This window comes from Oikopleura dioica, chromosome XSR (genome assembly GCF_907165135.1).
Source record: "Oikopleura dioica chromosome XSR, OKI2018_I68_1.0, whole genome shotgun sequence".
In the NCBI taxonomy this organism is placed as follows: Eukaryota; Metazoa; Chordata; class Appendicularia; order Copelata; family Oikopleuridae; genus Oikopleura; species Oikopleura dioica.
Window position 1 is genome coordinate 3,636,176 of NC_137294.1, and position 14,693 is coordinate 3,650,868.

The following is a 14,693-nucleotide window of genomic DNA, read 5'->3' on the forward strand; positions in this document are numbered from 1 at the left end:
TGGAGTCTTGTTTTGCGGAGTCCACTGGTTTTTTTTAATTATTATTTATTTCTTGAAGAAGTTTGCAGGGCAGATAGGTCTCAGATGTCGAGATAGTTTTCAGGATTGGCATGGAAATCGGCGATCTCATCGTGAGAGTAGCGGGGCTCATGTTCCGGAATTGGATGGTCTTTCCAGGTAAGAAACTCCTTCTGGCTCATGCTTAAAACTGGCTTAGAGTAGACTCAAATAGATCGAATTACCGAAGCCATTCTGTCGTCTCAAGAAAATCTTCTAGTGGAACATACTCTCTTCCTTTGAAAGAGATAGGTTTTTCGTTGTATCTGATTCTAATAAATTTGTCTTTCGTTTCGTCCACGTGAAACTCGAAAACGATATGAGCGGAAAAAGGAGGAAAATAGAAGATTTCACTTTTTTCATGAGGAGCCATTCGGAACAGGAGCGCTTCCATTACAGGGATTACTAAAACATCTCAAAATCAGCAAACGAGATTGACTCTTACATGTTGTATCGTGCGCGCTGAGAATCGAAATCGGGGCCTCCAATTCATTAACAATGTACTCAAGAATTCGTCCGGCCTTGATGGGCAGGGCATGCGCTTTCTCTTCGACCGAGGTTCCATTAACTCCGAGACAGGTAACCAGAGATAGATGCTCAATAAGAGGGTAATACTTTCGGAAAGCAGCGGCATTGACGACTCTAGAAATTCATTAAAAAGTGTGAGTTCTGAAAAACTAACGGGATTCCGTGAGCAAATCTAGCCGCTAGGTCATCGTACAAAGCAAGAGGAAGCAACTGATGCTGTGGCCGACCATCAGTTCTCTTCTGTAATCCAAGCTCACGTACTGCCTCCGACCACATTGGTCTAATTTGATCGTGAAGAGGCGATGCAAGCCACATCCAGCGGTAGTTTTGGAGTGAGCCGGAGCAGGAATGCATGTAAGTTAGGAACTCTTCGTCAAGCTTTCCTTGAACTTCTATCTTTAATGCGATGAGATAACATTTATTCGAAAAGAGTCATGAAACGAGTTTCCTTGGCAATTATTAGAGAGGAAAGGAGGGGAGCTTTCCGGGAAGGACAACCTTGTTCCCCTTCTGCTTAGTGGGGATTTCCAGCGCCTACAGCTTTTTGCTAGAAATACAATTTTCGATGTGGCGTAGAAATTATTCTGTAAGGCTAGCGTAAATGCGGTGATTGCTGAGGATTGAATGCGTTCCCTTTATTTTGCAAACTTTAGTGTTTAAGTAGGTTTCGGAAGCCTTACCACCGGATTAGTGGATGCGATGAGGGAGGAGGAATAACCGGACCGCCTCCTCCGGAAGAATTTGACCGGAATCCACAATTCCGGCAGGGGAAAGCGGGCGGTTTTCCTGTGTGCGACCGTGTGTGAGTGATAGATTCTCATTTCGTTTGCCTGTAGGCATTTCCCTCGGCGGAAAGCGTCCTTCCCTTTTTTAATTGTGCTCGACAGCCAAATACAACGCGCATTGTCTTTTCAAGTAGAGCGCGGCGAATACCACTCTCAGATCGAATAGATCAACGCATCCTTTACTTCTGAGGGTTGATTCGTCAGTCCGCCGACGATCGCCCGGGCTGACTCAACTGTTCGCTTGACATTAGTACTCCGCACGTACAGATCTTCTGCTTCTCTTCTCCCATACATCTTCGCCAAAAATTCCCCGATGCCGACGTTGCCCAAGTAGCCAATACTCGTCAGCCATCCAGCAGGACCGCCGCAGGCGTGTTCGCCGTCAGGGTCGAATCCCGCCGTGACTGGTCCACCGTTGACGCCGGCCAGTTTCACGTTTACCTTGCTAACATCGCCTACGAAATTGATCATTGAAATTATTATTCCTAACCGACTAACGGGGTATTTTATAAAGGCCCGATTGATTCCAGTTGGCTGGTCCCAGTTCTGGCAAATTGTAGAGGGAGCTTCGCGCGCCGTGCCTCGCCAAGCAGACTACTCGTTTCAACTCCATTCCGCGAGTCATCACTTCCTCTATTGTCTTTCGAACTTTCCAGAGTCTCTCAGGCTTTCCAACACGAGCCAATCAGCGCGCTGCATTATCTCGATGAGAACTTGTCTTTCGAAGGTCCCTGACTATCTCTCCTTTCCTCACGAATAAGTTAGAAAGAATTCTCTTTGAAACTACCGCATGTTTTACATATTTTTCAAAATTATATCAACATGTCTTTTCACTAAACGTAAAAAATTGAAGCCGTAGTAGAGAAGCAAGGAAATTGAATTTATTAATAGAAAATCGCCCAAGCCTCATTTTTAGCCACTTCCGATTGATGACGAGAATTGAAATCGAATCAATTGATTTTCTCTGATAGAGTCGGATATTGACGCAACATCCGCAAATTTTTCCTTCCCAGGAGGAAGTTTTGGATTCTCCGGCGATTCATTTCCGAATTCAGAATGAGGGAATCAGCCATTGAAAATAAAATTTATAAAATTTTGATTTAAAAAAAACCTTCAATTCACAAGTAAATTTTTTTCAGAGCTTTTTATAAAAGTAAGTATATTTTTATGAACTTAACATATGTTAATTATAATTAAACTTTCTACCGGCCAGTGATTACAACTCAATTTGATCAGTACTAAAAAGTAGTCTGGGATGAAGGGGCGAGCGGATTAACCCAGATTCTCAATAACAATCACGCTCTATTTGCTACATCTGCTGAGAGACTTCCTTTCCGCTTACTTTTTTGTTCCTTTCAATTTCAGTGAGCAGATGAGCACCACTGACCATGCAGGGATTTCGGGTGTTTATTTACACTGGAATTGTGTCTGAACTCGAATTAGGTAGGCAACAAGGTCGGAGGATAAGATCACTTCGGCCTATTCAAGCTTTGCAACTTTTGACTCTTTGCTTCTAGAATCAGAGATGATCTTCTTGATATGTCGTTTTACTATTTAAAATAACTGAAGATGGCTAAATTCCTCGAAAATATTCAATCCAAGTGGGAAGATAAAATAGGTAGGATATTAAGTCCTTTACATTTTCTGCAGGAGAAGTTCCGGTTTTTGAGAATTATGATCGAAAAATGTCTCCTGTTGTGTTCGGAAGAGCATTTCCGGTTTAAGATCCTTCGATTTCACGGAAAATAATCGGTCAGCCGTCTTCGACTGTCGCTAAAACTATCAAACCAGAAACGTCCGACTTGACGATTCTTTTGAGATTTTAGCGTTCTGTCAGAGGACAACATTTACTGTTTCTTTTCGCTTTAGAAAATTTATTAGGTATCCAAGCTGCGCGATTTCCCTCTTTCGAATATTTGGTTAGTCACAATAATCGCAGTATAACAGTCGCAGTTTTATTTGCACTGGCGGAGGGAGAATATGTAATTTTTGAACGGCTCTGCATCCGATTATGAAGAACAGTGGCACCCCAGCTTATTATAATAGAATCCATTTGCATTTATACGCCGAGTGTCGAAGGAACTAGCCATAGTGATCTCGCTGAAGTTAGTTGTCTTGAATTGAATCAGATGCTACACTCGCGCGATGAAGTTTGGGCGTCATCATTTCCTGTGAGCGTCAGTTTAAGTTTTCACTTGTTAACCTTTGACTTGCTCATTCTAGTGCTGTAGTAGCGGGCCTATCTTATCGGGAGAGGGTTGGATACAGTCTCATCCTTCGAAGACAGGTGCTGCGCAGGGGATAGAAGGTCGGTTAGGGCAGCGAGGTGTGGCCAGCACTGCTGGTCCGCGGTGGAGGTGTCTCAGTGGTCGGTTGGGGTCGCTCTCGCGGCCGCGAGAGTTGAGCTGGCCCGTGAGTGCCGCTACGAGTGAGTCATTTGACGCGAGCGCCTTGCCCATTTCTCTTTTCAATTTTAAATCGAGCTCTCTGGCCGCCCCAAGTTTCTTTTTCCTTTTGCATCTGACTGTGCGTAGTGCAGGGAAGTCGAAAACAGACTCCTTGGCTGTTAGTTGAAGTCCGAGCAGACGGGCGAAGAAGAGTCAAAGAGGCCGTCTGACCGACGCACGATCGCGTCCTAAAGAGAAGCGATCTTCGGAGAGCAAACTTTACTTATCTTCTGGGCCTAACTCCGACTGTCAATCTGACAAGAGAGATAAGAAAGAACTGCTGGCGGAAATAAAGAAGACGTAGCAAAAGACAGAGTGATGAACAAAGGGCATGTCGAGGAAGTGAGCAGTCCAAATCCGAATCCAGGTGAGCTTGTAATCATTGATCAGCGTAATGTATCAGAGCAAGTGTTATGGCCGCTCTGACTCTCGGTTGACTCAAGGAGTGAGTCATTTCCGGTTGTGGAGCTGTTTCCGGTCGCGCCGTTGCGATTCTCATTGATCTTTCTCTCCTTTTAATCTCTTTCTTACTTCTGTGTATGCTCGTACCTACGTAGACAGCTCCTTCCTCAAAGGGCCACAGTGAGACAAGAGATTGTAGTTCGAACGGTCTGGTAGAGCCAGCTCTAGGCTGGTAAGCAGGGCATTACCAGACAGCTTATTTACTGGACACAGGCTGATAAACTATCTCCCTAGGCGAGCACTACTAAAAACACTCGCCTGAGGCAAAGCAGTCTATAGATTCTTGAGTTATTTGGGACTGTCTCTCTTCAATATTGATTGAATTCGGTTATTCAGGAATGATGGACCCGAGCGCTAAATACGGTAACCATACGTTAGCAACTCGATATTGTTGGGTTCACGTTTTGAACGGGTTCCTCAGAGAACGCTTCTCACCAAAATCCAAAATTCGATGATTTTAGCAAGACTCTCTGATAAGTCTCCGCAAGCTTATTTCATTGTTTATTACTGCGATAAGTAATTTATCACAAATTAATTGTTACGCTACGTCAACATTAATTTTCTTACATATAATTATAAATAACAAAGCCTCAGTGATCGAGTCGTGATGTTTGATTCAAGGCAACGGACTAATTCAGCTTTTTAGAACAAATTTCCTGCGAAACATTGGCAATATGGCTGGCAACATCAAAGAAGGTACTTCTTATAGATTGCCGCTCTTTCCCTCTTGGCAAGAAGAGGTTAAAGGGAGCTCAAGCGATGAGGAGCAACTCTATCAAAATGCGCAGATGTAAAGGTTCGTTGTTATTTGTCTGAAGAAATGCTCAGTTTCAATATAAGGAAATCTTCCTTTACCGGACATCATTCCCGATGCAGAGGCAAGACACCGATTAGAAAACGACCATTACGAGGAAGGGATTTTCAGTTTAGAAAGTAAATTGTATTTTATCGCATTCACCGACAAAATATAGTAAGGTTTACTTAGAAGGTGGAAATCTCATCAAAGTGCGTAGTAATTTATGATGAAAATGGCATCACCAGCACCTGCAAGTTAGTTTTCGACAATATTCAAAAGGTCTCTGTTTCGTCGAGAATATGCGTTCTTGAAGGTAAAATTTTTGCGACTCTTGCTTTGAGCAAGTTCGATTGAGTGAGATTTTAAACCTGCATAGGTGGTATGAGCAGCATTCAAAAAACACACCCTGGCCTTGTGGACCAAGGCAACAGCGCTGGGTTGGCGCCGATCTCAGTCGATGGAAAGCCGCCAATGCTGACTCCACTTCCTCCGAGAACTCCTTCTTTTGACGAGACTGCAGTCGACGAGCGTTTACGTACTGTTAGGCAAAGTGAAAAGGAAAAGAACACACCCGAGTATGATCAGGTAACGTGGAGCAATAGATTCTCCCCTTGTTAAACGTTATCTTAGTGAATTTATAGTTTTTCTTCAAATAACGTAAAGCAAGAAATCGCACATTCTCCAATCTTGCTGAAAAGCAAGCATGTGGTCTACTTTTGAATTTTAATATTTGAGCGTTAGATTCTCCCTGACAATTTTATTGCTTCAAGAGAAGAGCTGCTGTTAGCTATATTTTCAGTGAGCTCAAGGCCACGGGAAATTTCGCATGATCACGTGTCATAGGTGCCCTTTTAAAGAATGATTAAAAAGTGATAATTGCATGTGGTCGTCGCCTCGAGATCTTCCTTAGTAGCTTCGTAAATCATCGTTGCGCTAAGAAGATCACTAAGGTCTCGCTTTTTCACCTTTTGAAATTTGAATGCTATCTAGAATTGTATCATATCATTTAGGGACCTCCAGTGAATATTCTTGATCACTTATTTCTTGGTTCGGCGGCACATGCAAGTCAATTGGAGCTGTTGAAACGGTTAGGAATCACTGCACTGCTAAACGTGAGTCCTAACTGTCCGAACCACTGGCCGGATAAGTTCGTCTACGAGACAATCCCAGTTGAAGATAATTCGACTGCCGATATCAAGGCCCACTTTCACAAGGCAAGAGACCCTAGCGATAGCTCAATCGTTATTTTCTGATTTAGGCGATAAGATTTATCAACAAAGTGAAGGAAGACGGGGGCCGTGTACTTGTGCACTGTAGAGCTGGAGTCTCTCGCAGTGCTACTCTCTGCCTTGCTTACTTAATCTCTTGTCGGGGAATGTCCCTTAACGACGCATACGACGAAGTAAAGGTGAGTTTTTGAGTCGTACTCCAGGAGTCTAACTAGCTTTGCAGAGGAAAAGACGCGTGATCGCTCCGAACTTCAACTTTATGGGACAGCTACTTTCGTGGCAAGAAGAGCAGCGCTTGAATCCGTTGGTAGAGCCGATGGCCGAGCTGCAGATAGAGTCGCAGGTAAGTTGCGAGTCGAGCGGCTCATATTTACCGCGCAGCTAAAAACAGACCTAGCCGAAGAAGAAGAACTTCATTCGGATCGCCTAAAAAACTATCCCTAAGTGCCTTCCCTCTCCTTCTCAGCCTCTTTGTTTCTTTACAATGTGATTGTTTCTATATTCCAAAATTATTATTGCCTCCCACAACAGTGCCACAAAATACAAACCCAAGGCAGAACGTTCCCCTGCGCAACTTGAGTCGACGCTGATTTAAACAGACCCTTGTTTGTTATTTTTATTATTATTTTAATAAGAAAAACAAAATGCGTAACTGTATGATATACAAACTACTCTCCTTAATTTATTGCGGAATTGTGATTGCTCGAAAACCGAAAAATGATCGTCTTTTGTCAACAAATCCTATTTGCCTTTTGTGTTCCCGCAATAAATTTCAATCAAAATACAATCTAAGAATGATATTTTTTCTATATTTAAATCGATAAGGCTGTAAAAAAGACGGTCTAAGGGAAGGGTCAAGCTGAAAAGTGACAGGAGAATAACTGTGGTTGACAGTGCATGATCTGTTTAGTTTTCAAGTAAAGTGAGGAGAGAAACCAAGTCTCCGTGTTGCAGAGGAGTGTGGAAGCAGTCGTCGTCCTGACATAATCGCACCAGATCAGTGAGCACGAAGTAAGTAACACCATGTCGGAGCTCTATTGCCGGCCGACACACGCAGTATGGCTGATGGTCTGAAACCTTCTTCCAGGATTTCAGAGGAATCCTGCAATTGGGACACTTTGGTTCGTGTGTCTTGTTGATATGACGGACAACAGCCGCCCGAGACTTGAACTGCCTTGTTTTGTCACGGCAAAGCTCGCAATGAAGGTGCTCGTTTTCTCGGCATTCAACTTGTAAATTTCCAGTAGAATCCAGATTCTGGCAGATCTGGACGACTTTGTTGTAGGGCTCCGAACGAGGCGCAGTGATTCTGGTTCGGTACTGTCGCTTGACCTTTTTAGTGGTTTTAGAAAACTTTGACATGATCTGTTTTCGCTATGAAACATCAATCATCGGAAGCCATATAAGGAGAGACGTCTCCGAAAGAGGGCGCAACATGGATGTTTCAAGACTAACTCCGATCACCCGCTGAGTATCCTATCAGATCAAGATTTCAGATAAACTAACGTAAACCGAACCATTTTTATTTCCTACTGGATATTAAAGCATTGAACGATTTTTGTTTACTTTTTTATTTTTATGCGAATTATATCTTGACAACAGAAGTAGCGTAAGGGTCGGAGGGCTCATCTTCGCCAATCGTCTCATCCAGAGACGAAGAATAATTGTCTTGCTCTTTCTTTTCGTTTGTCTGTCCACAACTAAAACTAACTCTGACTCCCATCAGAAAGGGCCTTACTTTGTCATACTGCCGATAAGCAGCAGCAGGGCAAGAACAAAACCAATTCCTCCAAGGACAGCATAACCAATCGGCCCTTCAAGTTTCTCCTCGGGACACTGCGATCCGTATACAACGAAGAATCCAATGATGCAGCCAGGGATGAAAAATACAATTCTTTATTTGGATTATTTCGTGCTTTTTTTAAGTTTTCCAATATTCTCAAGATAACCGTTCCCGCAAAATAAGAGAAATGTGGCGCAAACATTTTTAAGTCGACACATAATGATGATACTTTCGATAAGAAAAATGAGGCCTGCTACAGAAAAACAGATGATTGAAACTTTCAGGGGATTGTTTTGTGACTCAGAAAATGAGAACACTTTTTATAAAACATACGCCCCTTGCCTATCCCGATCCAGTTAGAAATGAAGGTTTGAAAACAAGTTTCATCTTCATCTTCATTGATAGCTGTTGCGTTAGTCCAACCATTAGTTGCAATCGGTATGTACGAGGTTGTTGTTGTTGATGTCGTACTTGTTGTTGTTGTAGTTTTTGTGGCTTCTAACGCTGTAGTAGTTGTAATTGACAAAGTTGATGCCACAATTTCTGCACTTTCATTTTCTGTCGATGTCAGTATCTCTGCGTCCGTGTTAGGACTTTCTGTTTTCAATTCCTCCTCACGGATCTCTTAAAGAAAAAATAAATATTATTTTTATAAAAATACAATACCGAGTTTGTCTGCGAGGACAAATGTCTGAAGAAGAAAGAAAAACACAGGCAAATTTCTCATTTTCAGTCGAAAGCTCAATGTTTCTTTACGTTGGGCAATGCACTGCTGAAATATGAAATTTGCTCTGCAATTTCAAGGTGGAATAGGAAAATTTCGGAATCTTCCTCTGTCGTCAGCAAGTTTAATGACTCGCCTCGAAAAGCAAAGAATGCGAAACTGTAGCATAGACTTTGGTAAAAATGATCTTGCCTGTTTGTGCTTTGATGAACCTAGAAACGCGTGTTCATTGTGCGAATTCAATCAAAAATGTATAAAGGTCATTTCACCAATTTTCTGAATTCCACCATTTACCCTCATTTATCTCTGTCTATAATGTCGAAAAAAGAGAAAATCACTTTTGAAGTTAGTGGAGAGCGTTTTCAAACTTATAGAAGCACTATCGAGAAATTTTCAGCAACTCTCTTGGGGCTCGGTCAAAGATACCACCAAAAAATTGGATAAAAGAGGATCTTTCAAAGATCATCTTTGAACCAGGTATAAGGAAACCGAGAAAAATTGGAGCGATTTTGGGACGAGAAGAAAGAAGTCTACGTTTTGAATAGAAGTCGTCTAGTTTTTCCGGAGCTGGATTAGTAGATCACAAATATAAAATATCCACATATCGTATTTTCTTCGTACGATCGAACATCCGCTTTTAGCTTGTTTTAACATTCTACCAATCCGGTGGGCGATTTCTATTCCGACCTGTGTTTGTTCCTATTGATGTCTTCGCGGAGGACATCATTTTTTATGGTCTGTATAAGTATTACAAACACGGGAAAGGTTTAATTTTCTTAAAAAATCTTTCTTTTTTGAAAATTTTAAAATGAACCTTCAAAGTCCGATGCTTGACACATATGACCCTGAAGTCCTGAACACTGCGGACTCATTGTATGCGAAGCCGAATTCCAAATTTGTCGAACAAGTTCTGTTTATTGAAATTTTATTATTTTTTATTATTATCTTTTCATAGTTTATGATAAAATCTAATAGTGAGATTACCATAATTAGTCGAAAATCGAACTAACTGAAGACATAGAAGAGAACTGGACCAGAACAGAAGCGCTTTACCAGGTTTTGCATGAGAAAGACACGCCGATTCGCTCAATGTATGCAATAGTTTCCTGTGTCTTCGTCTTTGTTTCCCGTAAGCGACAATCTCTGCGATAATTATCCTAATTGATCGTCTTAGTTGGGGTATACGTAGCAGAATCCGTTGGAACTATTGCCAGCGACTATTTCAATACGATTCAAGTACTTAGCAGTAATAGAATCTTATAAATTAATTTTTAGGTTATTGAAGCAATAACTGTTGGTTATTTTACAATAGAACTGCTCATCACAATGGCCGCAACTAGAGGAATCATAAAGGAAAGCTTGTAGAGTAATTTGAAAGATAGATGATGTATTTTTTTGAGCAAGATTAAAAGAGATGTTCCTGGTATTTCCTGATCCATGCAATATCACTTGTTCCATTTTATACACAGTTTTTACTGGTCGCAATATTTGGTGTCCTGGATCGCCACGACATCGCAGATTTCTTCACATCGAAACTAAACGGCAGTGGTTTCTCAAACTTAATAGAATTCATGAGAGTGCTCCGGCTCTTACGACTGGCCCGACTGTCAACACATATGAGTACAATTCGACTGATCGCTGAAGTCGTCAAAGATTCCAAGGAGCAACTGTTCTTTCTGATGTTTATTTTCGCCTTCTCGTCGATCGGATTTGGAACTATTTTTTACATGTTTGAGCACACGCCTAAATCGGGGCCGACTTCTATTTCTGGGATCATAAATAATTAACTTTCCTCCTGTTCTTTCTCCTTTTTTATTGTGAAAACTTGATCCCAAAAAGTCCTGATGCGATGTGGTGGAGTTCAGCAACAATAACGACACTTGGATATGGTGATTTGTACCCAAAGACAAATGCGGGAAAAGTATGCGCCGGCGTTTGCTCAGGTTCTTAGTTCTGTGTTTTATTCTGACTAGAGAATTCTAGTTATTGGAGTTCTAGCGCTGTCTCTTCCACTCCCTGCAATTGTCAACAGTTATCAAAAAGTCAAGAATCAAGAGAAAATCGAGAAAATGAGACAGGTACGGCCTGAAACGCTCGTTGTTGGAAATAATTTTAGAAAATTCTATCGTGCACGAACGTTACGAAGAAAGCAAAGACGCTCATTTTTCTTTTTGATGACCGAAAAGCCTCCGATTTTGCAAGATAAAACAACGATTACTTCGCAAAATTCACTGCTCGCATTTGTCGGTTAACGTTTATTATGTTCTGTTTTTTTACAATCTATCAAAGTTCAAGCCAAAGATCAAACTCATCATACAGATTAATGAGACTGTCGAATTGTTTCTCTTGGTTGACGCAAAAATCATCCCCACAGTCACCCGTTCCATTGCGAATAATATTCCAAACATGCGTAGACGGATCGTATGCGGATAACTCGGTGATTTCCTAAAAACATTATCGAGCGTAAACTCGAAAGACGAAAACCTCTTCTCTTAAGAATTTGCCGACAACGTTCCGATAAGATTTTCCAAAAGCAACGTCTTTGGGATCAATTGCTCCATTCCCTTCCCAGCCATTTCGAACAGGCGTATTTCTATGAATTCAATTGACTACAAGTTTAAAATGCTTTCGCCTTACACTTGCTCATTCGCGAAAAGATAGTATTCGCCAGTAACGCAGTGACAGGAGGACTCATAGCAGTTCTTCATATATTTTCTAAGAGGCGCTCCAAGTGGGTATGCTACACGAGCAACTTCGAGGATTGCAGAAATTTTGTTTTCTTCCATGTCAAGATGATCCAGTGCATTTCTCAAATGTCCAAAAAAAGACTTTTTATGGGTGATTGATTTATAGATATTTTATGCAGCTTTCCTCGATTATTCGCGAGTGCCAACGGCAAACATCATACAATGTTTACACGTTTTCCTATTACCATCTTATCGAAATGTTGCAATTAACTACCCTGTCCATGAAGTGAGCCACCTCTCCATTTCATCTGAGCAATCACATCGGGCTTCCCAAGGACGATTCTCGTTAAAATCCTCGATCAACTGCAAAATCGCATCAGCTAATTCTTGAAGGTTGTCTCCAGGTCCGCGTGCTAGGAAAAAATTCTCAACGTCGACTTCCGCATCCTGGCATTTTTGACGACATCCAAGAACATCCAACAGCTCGTCACCTTTGTCAAAACCCAAATTATTGTAGATAACTTCTTCATAAAATTTCAGGGGAACTCGTGCTTGCCTAAACGTCAAATCGAGTGATTTGTTATCATCGTGAAGATCAATATTTTATTAAAAATTAATAACAACCAATATAAACTATAATACGCACTAACAGTTAGTGACTATCTCTGTCGACAGAGAGGCTGTGAACTAACCGAATGTCGTAATGCTGGAAGAATGGTTTGTCCAGATCCTCCAAAACTAATCCGGGCAATCTTGATTCTTCTTTCCAAAGAATATCTTCAAGAAACTCTTCTGACTCATTTTCAGTTACTCCAACATAGAGTTTAGTATTCGGCTTTACATGGCCAGCCTTGATGCTAGGATGGACATCTTTTTCGATGACAATACCGTCAATAAGAGGGGCGTAAGGTTCCTCTAAATGCTGAACCACGTCGTTTTCAACAACATCCTGAAAAAGTCTCTTCTTTTCTCTTATACGCAAACCGTTTTAACCTTGATGATTGGGCGGAGCTCGAGAGAATTTTTTATTTCTTCAGCAGGTAAACTTCGAAGACACTCCAAATTTTGAACTTTTTTGCCGTCTTTTTCTTCTAGACATCCAAGCTTCTCTGCTGCTTCGTGATAGAACTGACGAGCTTTTTCAACAGTGTAAAGAGGAATGCCAACTGGAGGGGACCACGAAAGGATGTTTTTGAAGAGTCCCCATGAGCCTGTTTTAGGGTCAATGAATATATCTTTACAATGTCAACGTATAGTCAGTTATGTGATATCTTATATGAAGATCAATCAAAGTTAAGTTTCAAAACCTATTCCTTTACTGGTGAAATGGATAAAAGATGACTGGCCACCTGAATATACCTTGGTATAAACTTTGATTTTTGATACGGATAGCTTAAACTATGCCATGTTTTGTGCAAAAGCGAACACTGATATTGCAGCGATCTAAGCACACGGTGAGCACTATTTTAGAGATATACTATCTGCACTTTGGCTTCTAAAGTGCGATAATTAAGAGAGCTAGTTTAACATCCATTGAGATACCTGCACTACATCCCGAAAGATTTATGTTCTCGGGATCTCCGCCGAACCCAGCGATGTATTTATTAGTCCATTCGAGAGCAGCACGTTGATCTTATGATGTTCGTCATTCCACGAAAACGGAAGTCTGAATCATTACCTAATATTCCCCAATTGGAGACAAATCCATCCTCGTCAGGAGAATCAAGCGTCCAAAATCCGAACCCATGTAAACGGTAATTTGGCTCCACTACGATAACATTTTGTTCCGCCGCCAAGCGATCACCTTAAATTATCAAAATAAGCTTCAGAAGTACTAATAAACATTGCGCAAAAGAAAAAACATCACAGAAGTTTGATTATCAGGCGTTTTTGCCGTTTCAAATCAGATCTTGGCGAACAGGACAAATACTCATAAATTTGACTTTTAATAGGATGCGCTAAAAGTCCTCAAACAAACTTATCAGCAAAAGTATTTGCTCAATCATACCTCTGATTCGGTCAATATCGTTGGTTCCAGAATAAAAGCTCCGCCGTGTAGGTAGACCATTACTGGTAAGTTCTTTCCTTCCGAAGCGCCTGCAGAAACATTAAGAAAAATTATACAACTGAAGTTCCGGACTCACCAGGAGGCAAGTAGATGTTAATATTGAGGCAGTCTTCGCTGTCTGTCCGATCGTAAGTGAAAGGAAAGCAGGAGTTACCATCAGAAGTAGCATCGATGACATCTTCAGTCTCATAAGTAAAGATTTCGGGTTTCGAAAATCGCTTCGCTTTAGCAAAAGTCACACCTAGAAGATTCACTGCACATGCTTAGAAAGAGATCGAAAATTTTTCCTAAATGATAAAATGTAAAATTTTTCTAATATAAATTTTGAGCTCTTGTCTGGTGAACGACGTGCTCTGAAAGTAGCGAGGTCATTGTGGAACACAAGTGTTTCTAATTGAGGACATTCAATCGGAGTAGTTGTTGTTGTGGTAGTTGTTGTAGTTGTTGTTGTAGATGGTGTTGTTTTCTCGTCAGTTTCACCGCCCCAGATTCCGAAACCGGCGCCGATTCCGACACCCAAGCCGACTAAAAGCGCGAGAGAAACACCAACGAGCAGCTTTGTCCTGCCTTTAAAAAGCTCTCAAAGTAAAACTCTCTTGTAGTAGAGCAAAGTTAAAATGGATTCTTTGGGTATTTTCTCTCGGAGCGTGCCTGACATTCTTCGTTGAGAAGAATGTTTGAATCAAAATCAGATATTGTTTACTGCTTGATCAGCACGTTGGCATCTGTAATTGATTGCACGATATATTTACAAAAGGATTTGCGCCACATGCAATGCTAACATGCTTGACGTTTGCTAGTTCTATGAAGTTAGATGAAGTGCTTCAAACTTGGCATTTAGTCTAGTACACACCCACATCCGCGCAAATTTCCATTTCAAGCAATTATTTTGATTTCCGATGGTCCCATTCCAAAGTTTTGAAAGTGCGTAACTATCATCTAAGTTTGAAGTGTTGTGGTACACTTTCTTTTCTCAGCTTTTTTCGATAAGGTTGCATCGTGTGAACGCTATCTCACGCAACGCAACGCGCACGTGTACTGCGCCCTGTTCGAAATCACTCTTCAGAAAACGAGCTCTTCCTTTTTGCATCAGTAAACAAACCTATCAACTTCAAAATTTATCGCGC

General features: G+C 41.3%; 4 protein-coding genes and 1 long non-coding RNA gene across 8 annotated transcripts; 1 reads left to right on the top strand and 4 right to left on the bottom strand.

The window, feature by feature from the left end:
- Positions 1-57: 57 nt before the first annotated feature.
- LOC145708136 (uncharacterized) lies at positions 58-2,574 on the bottom strand. Its single transcript, XM_081785777.1, has 5 exons — positions 1,869-2,574; positions 740-1,825; positions 503-699; positions 243-462; positions 58-201 (listed from the first exon to the last, which is right to left on the bottom strand). Exons 2-5 carry the CDS (start codon positions 937-939, stop codon positions 81-83), a joined length of 738 nt encoding a protein of 245 aa, XP_081641903.1. The 5' UTR covers positions 940-1,825; positions 1,869-2,574; the 3' UTR covers positions 58-80.
- Positions 1,524-1,983, bottom strand: LOC145708834 (lysophosphatidic acid phosphatase type 6-like). The gene is made up of 2 exons (XM_081786532.1): positions 1,869-1,983; positions 1,524-1,825 (listed from the first exon to the last, which is right to left on the bottom strand). Exons 1-2 carry the CDS (start codon positions 1,981-1,983, stop codon positions 1,524-1,526), a joined length of 417 nt encoding a protein of 138 aa, XP_081642658.1.
- A 1,138-nt stretch (positions 2,575-3,712) lies between the features above and the next one.
- On the top strand, positions 3,713-7,080 carry LOC145708131 (dual specificity protein phosphatase 2-like). Of its 4 annotated transcripts, none has more exons than XM_081785771.1 (10): positions 3,713-4,184; positions 4,616-4,642; positions 4,926-5,075; positions 5,120-5,188; positions 5,284-5,388; positions 5,452-5,660; positions 6,086-6,289; positions 6,334-6,483; positions 6,528-6,647; positions 6,696-7,080. In XM_081785771.1, the coding sequence occupies exons 1-10, from the start codon at positions 4,136-4,138 to the stop codon at positions 6,699-6,701; spliced, it is 1,089 nt and encodes a 362-aa protein (XP_081641897.1). In that variant the 5' UTR covers positions 3,713-4,135; the 3' UTR covers positions 6,702-7,080. The 4 variants fall into 4 exon arrangements, with proteins under 4 accessions (XP_081641897.1, XP_081641895.1, XP_081641894.1 ...); XM_081785769.1 differs by having other exon boundaries at positions 6,702-7,080; XM_081785768.1 differs by having other exon boundaries at positions 6,528-7,080.
- A 1,175-nt stretch (positions 7,081-8,255) lies between these two features.
- LOC145708147 (uncharacterized) lies at positions 8,256-8,841 on the bottom strand. The gene is made up of 3 exons (XR_014134807.1): positions 8,754-8,841; positions 8,430-8,711; positions 8,256-8,364 (listed from the first exon to the last, which is right to left on the bottom strand). It is a non-coding gene; the product is annotated as an uncharacterized LOC145708147 (long non-coding RNA).
- Positions 8,842-11,051: 2,210 nt separating this feature from the next.
- Positions 11,052-14,224, bottom strand: LOC145708835 (cholinesterase-like). Its single transcript, XM_081786533.1, has 12 exons — positions 14,218-14,224; positions 13,912-14,133; positions 13,639-13,828; positions 13,507-13,595; positions 13,177-13,302; positions 13,041-13,130; positions 12,811-12,847; positions 12,492-12,708; positions 12,191-12,447; positions 11,449-12,054; positions 11,296-11,404; positions 11,052-11,256 (listed from the first exon to the last, which is right to left on the bottom strand). The coding sequence occupies exons 1-10, from the start codon at positions 14,222-14,224 to the stop codon at positions 11,769-11,771; spliced, it is 1,521 nt and encodes a 506-aa protein (XP_081642659.1). The 3' UTR covers positions 11,052-11,256; positions 11,296-11,404; positions 11,449-11,768.
- Between the last annotated feature and the right edge of the window lie 469 nt (positions 14,225-14,693).

What these genes read in the sequence shown, in the direction of transcription:
- LOC145708136 (XM_081785777.1), bottom strand. Translation starts at nt 939, where the DNA reads ATGCATTCCTGCTCCGGCTCACTCCAAAACTACCGCTGGATGTGGCTT. An exon ending in AGATTTGCTCACGGAATCCC is followed by an intron (nt 700 to 739) that starts GTTAGTTTTTCA and finishes ATGAATTTCTAG; the next exon opens with AGTCGTCAATGCCGCTGCTT. An exon ending in GAGACGACAGAATGGCTTCG is followed by an intron (nt 202 to 242) that starts GTAATTCGATCT and finishes GCCAGTTTTAAG; the next exon opens with CATGAGCCAGAAGGAGTTTC.
- LOC145708834 (XM_081786532.1), bottom strand. Translation starts at nt 1,983, where the DNA reads ATGGAGTTGAAACGAGTAGTCTGCTTGGCGAGGCACGGCGCGCGAAGC. An exon ending in GGGCCTTTATAAAATACCCC is followed by an intron (nt 1,826 to 1,868) that starts GTTAGTCGGTTA and finishes TCAATTTCGTAG; the next exon opens with GCGATGTTAGCAAGGTAAAC.
- LOC145708131 (XM_081785768.1), top strand. Translation starts at nt 4,136, where the DNA reads ATGAACAAAGGGCATGTCGAGGAAGTGAGCAGTCCAAATCCGAATCCA. An exon ending in CAAAATGCGCAGATGTAAAG is followed by an intron (nt 5,076 to 5,119) that starts GTTCGTTGTTAT and finishes TTTCAATATAAG; the next exon opens with GAAATCTTCCTTTACCGGAC. An exon ending in TCAAGGCCCACTTTCACAAG is followed by an intron (nt 6,290 to 6,333) that starts GCAAGAGACCCT and finishes TTTCTGATTTAG; the next exon opens with GCGATAAGATTTATCAACAA.
- LOC145708835 (XM_081786533.1), bottom strand. An exon ending in CGATATTGACCGAATCAGAG is followed by an intron (nt 13,303 to 13,506) that starts GTATGATTGAGC and finishes TGATAATTTAAG; the next exon opens with GTGATCGCTTGGCGGCGGAA. An exon ending in TCTTTCGGGATGTAGTGCAG is followed by an intron (nt 12,848 to 13,040) that starts GTATCTCAATGG and finishes AGGTATATTCAG; the next exon opens with GTGGCCAGTCATCTTTTATC.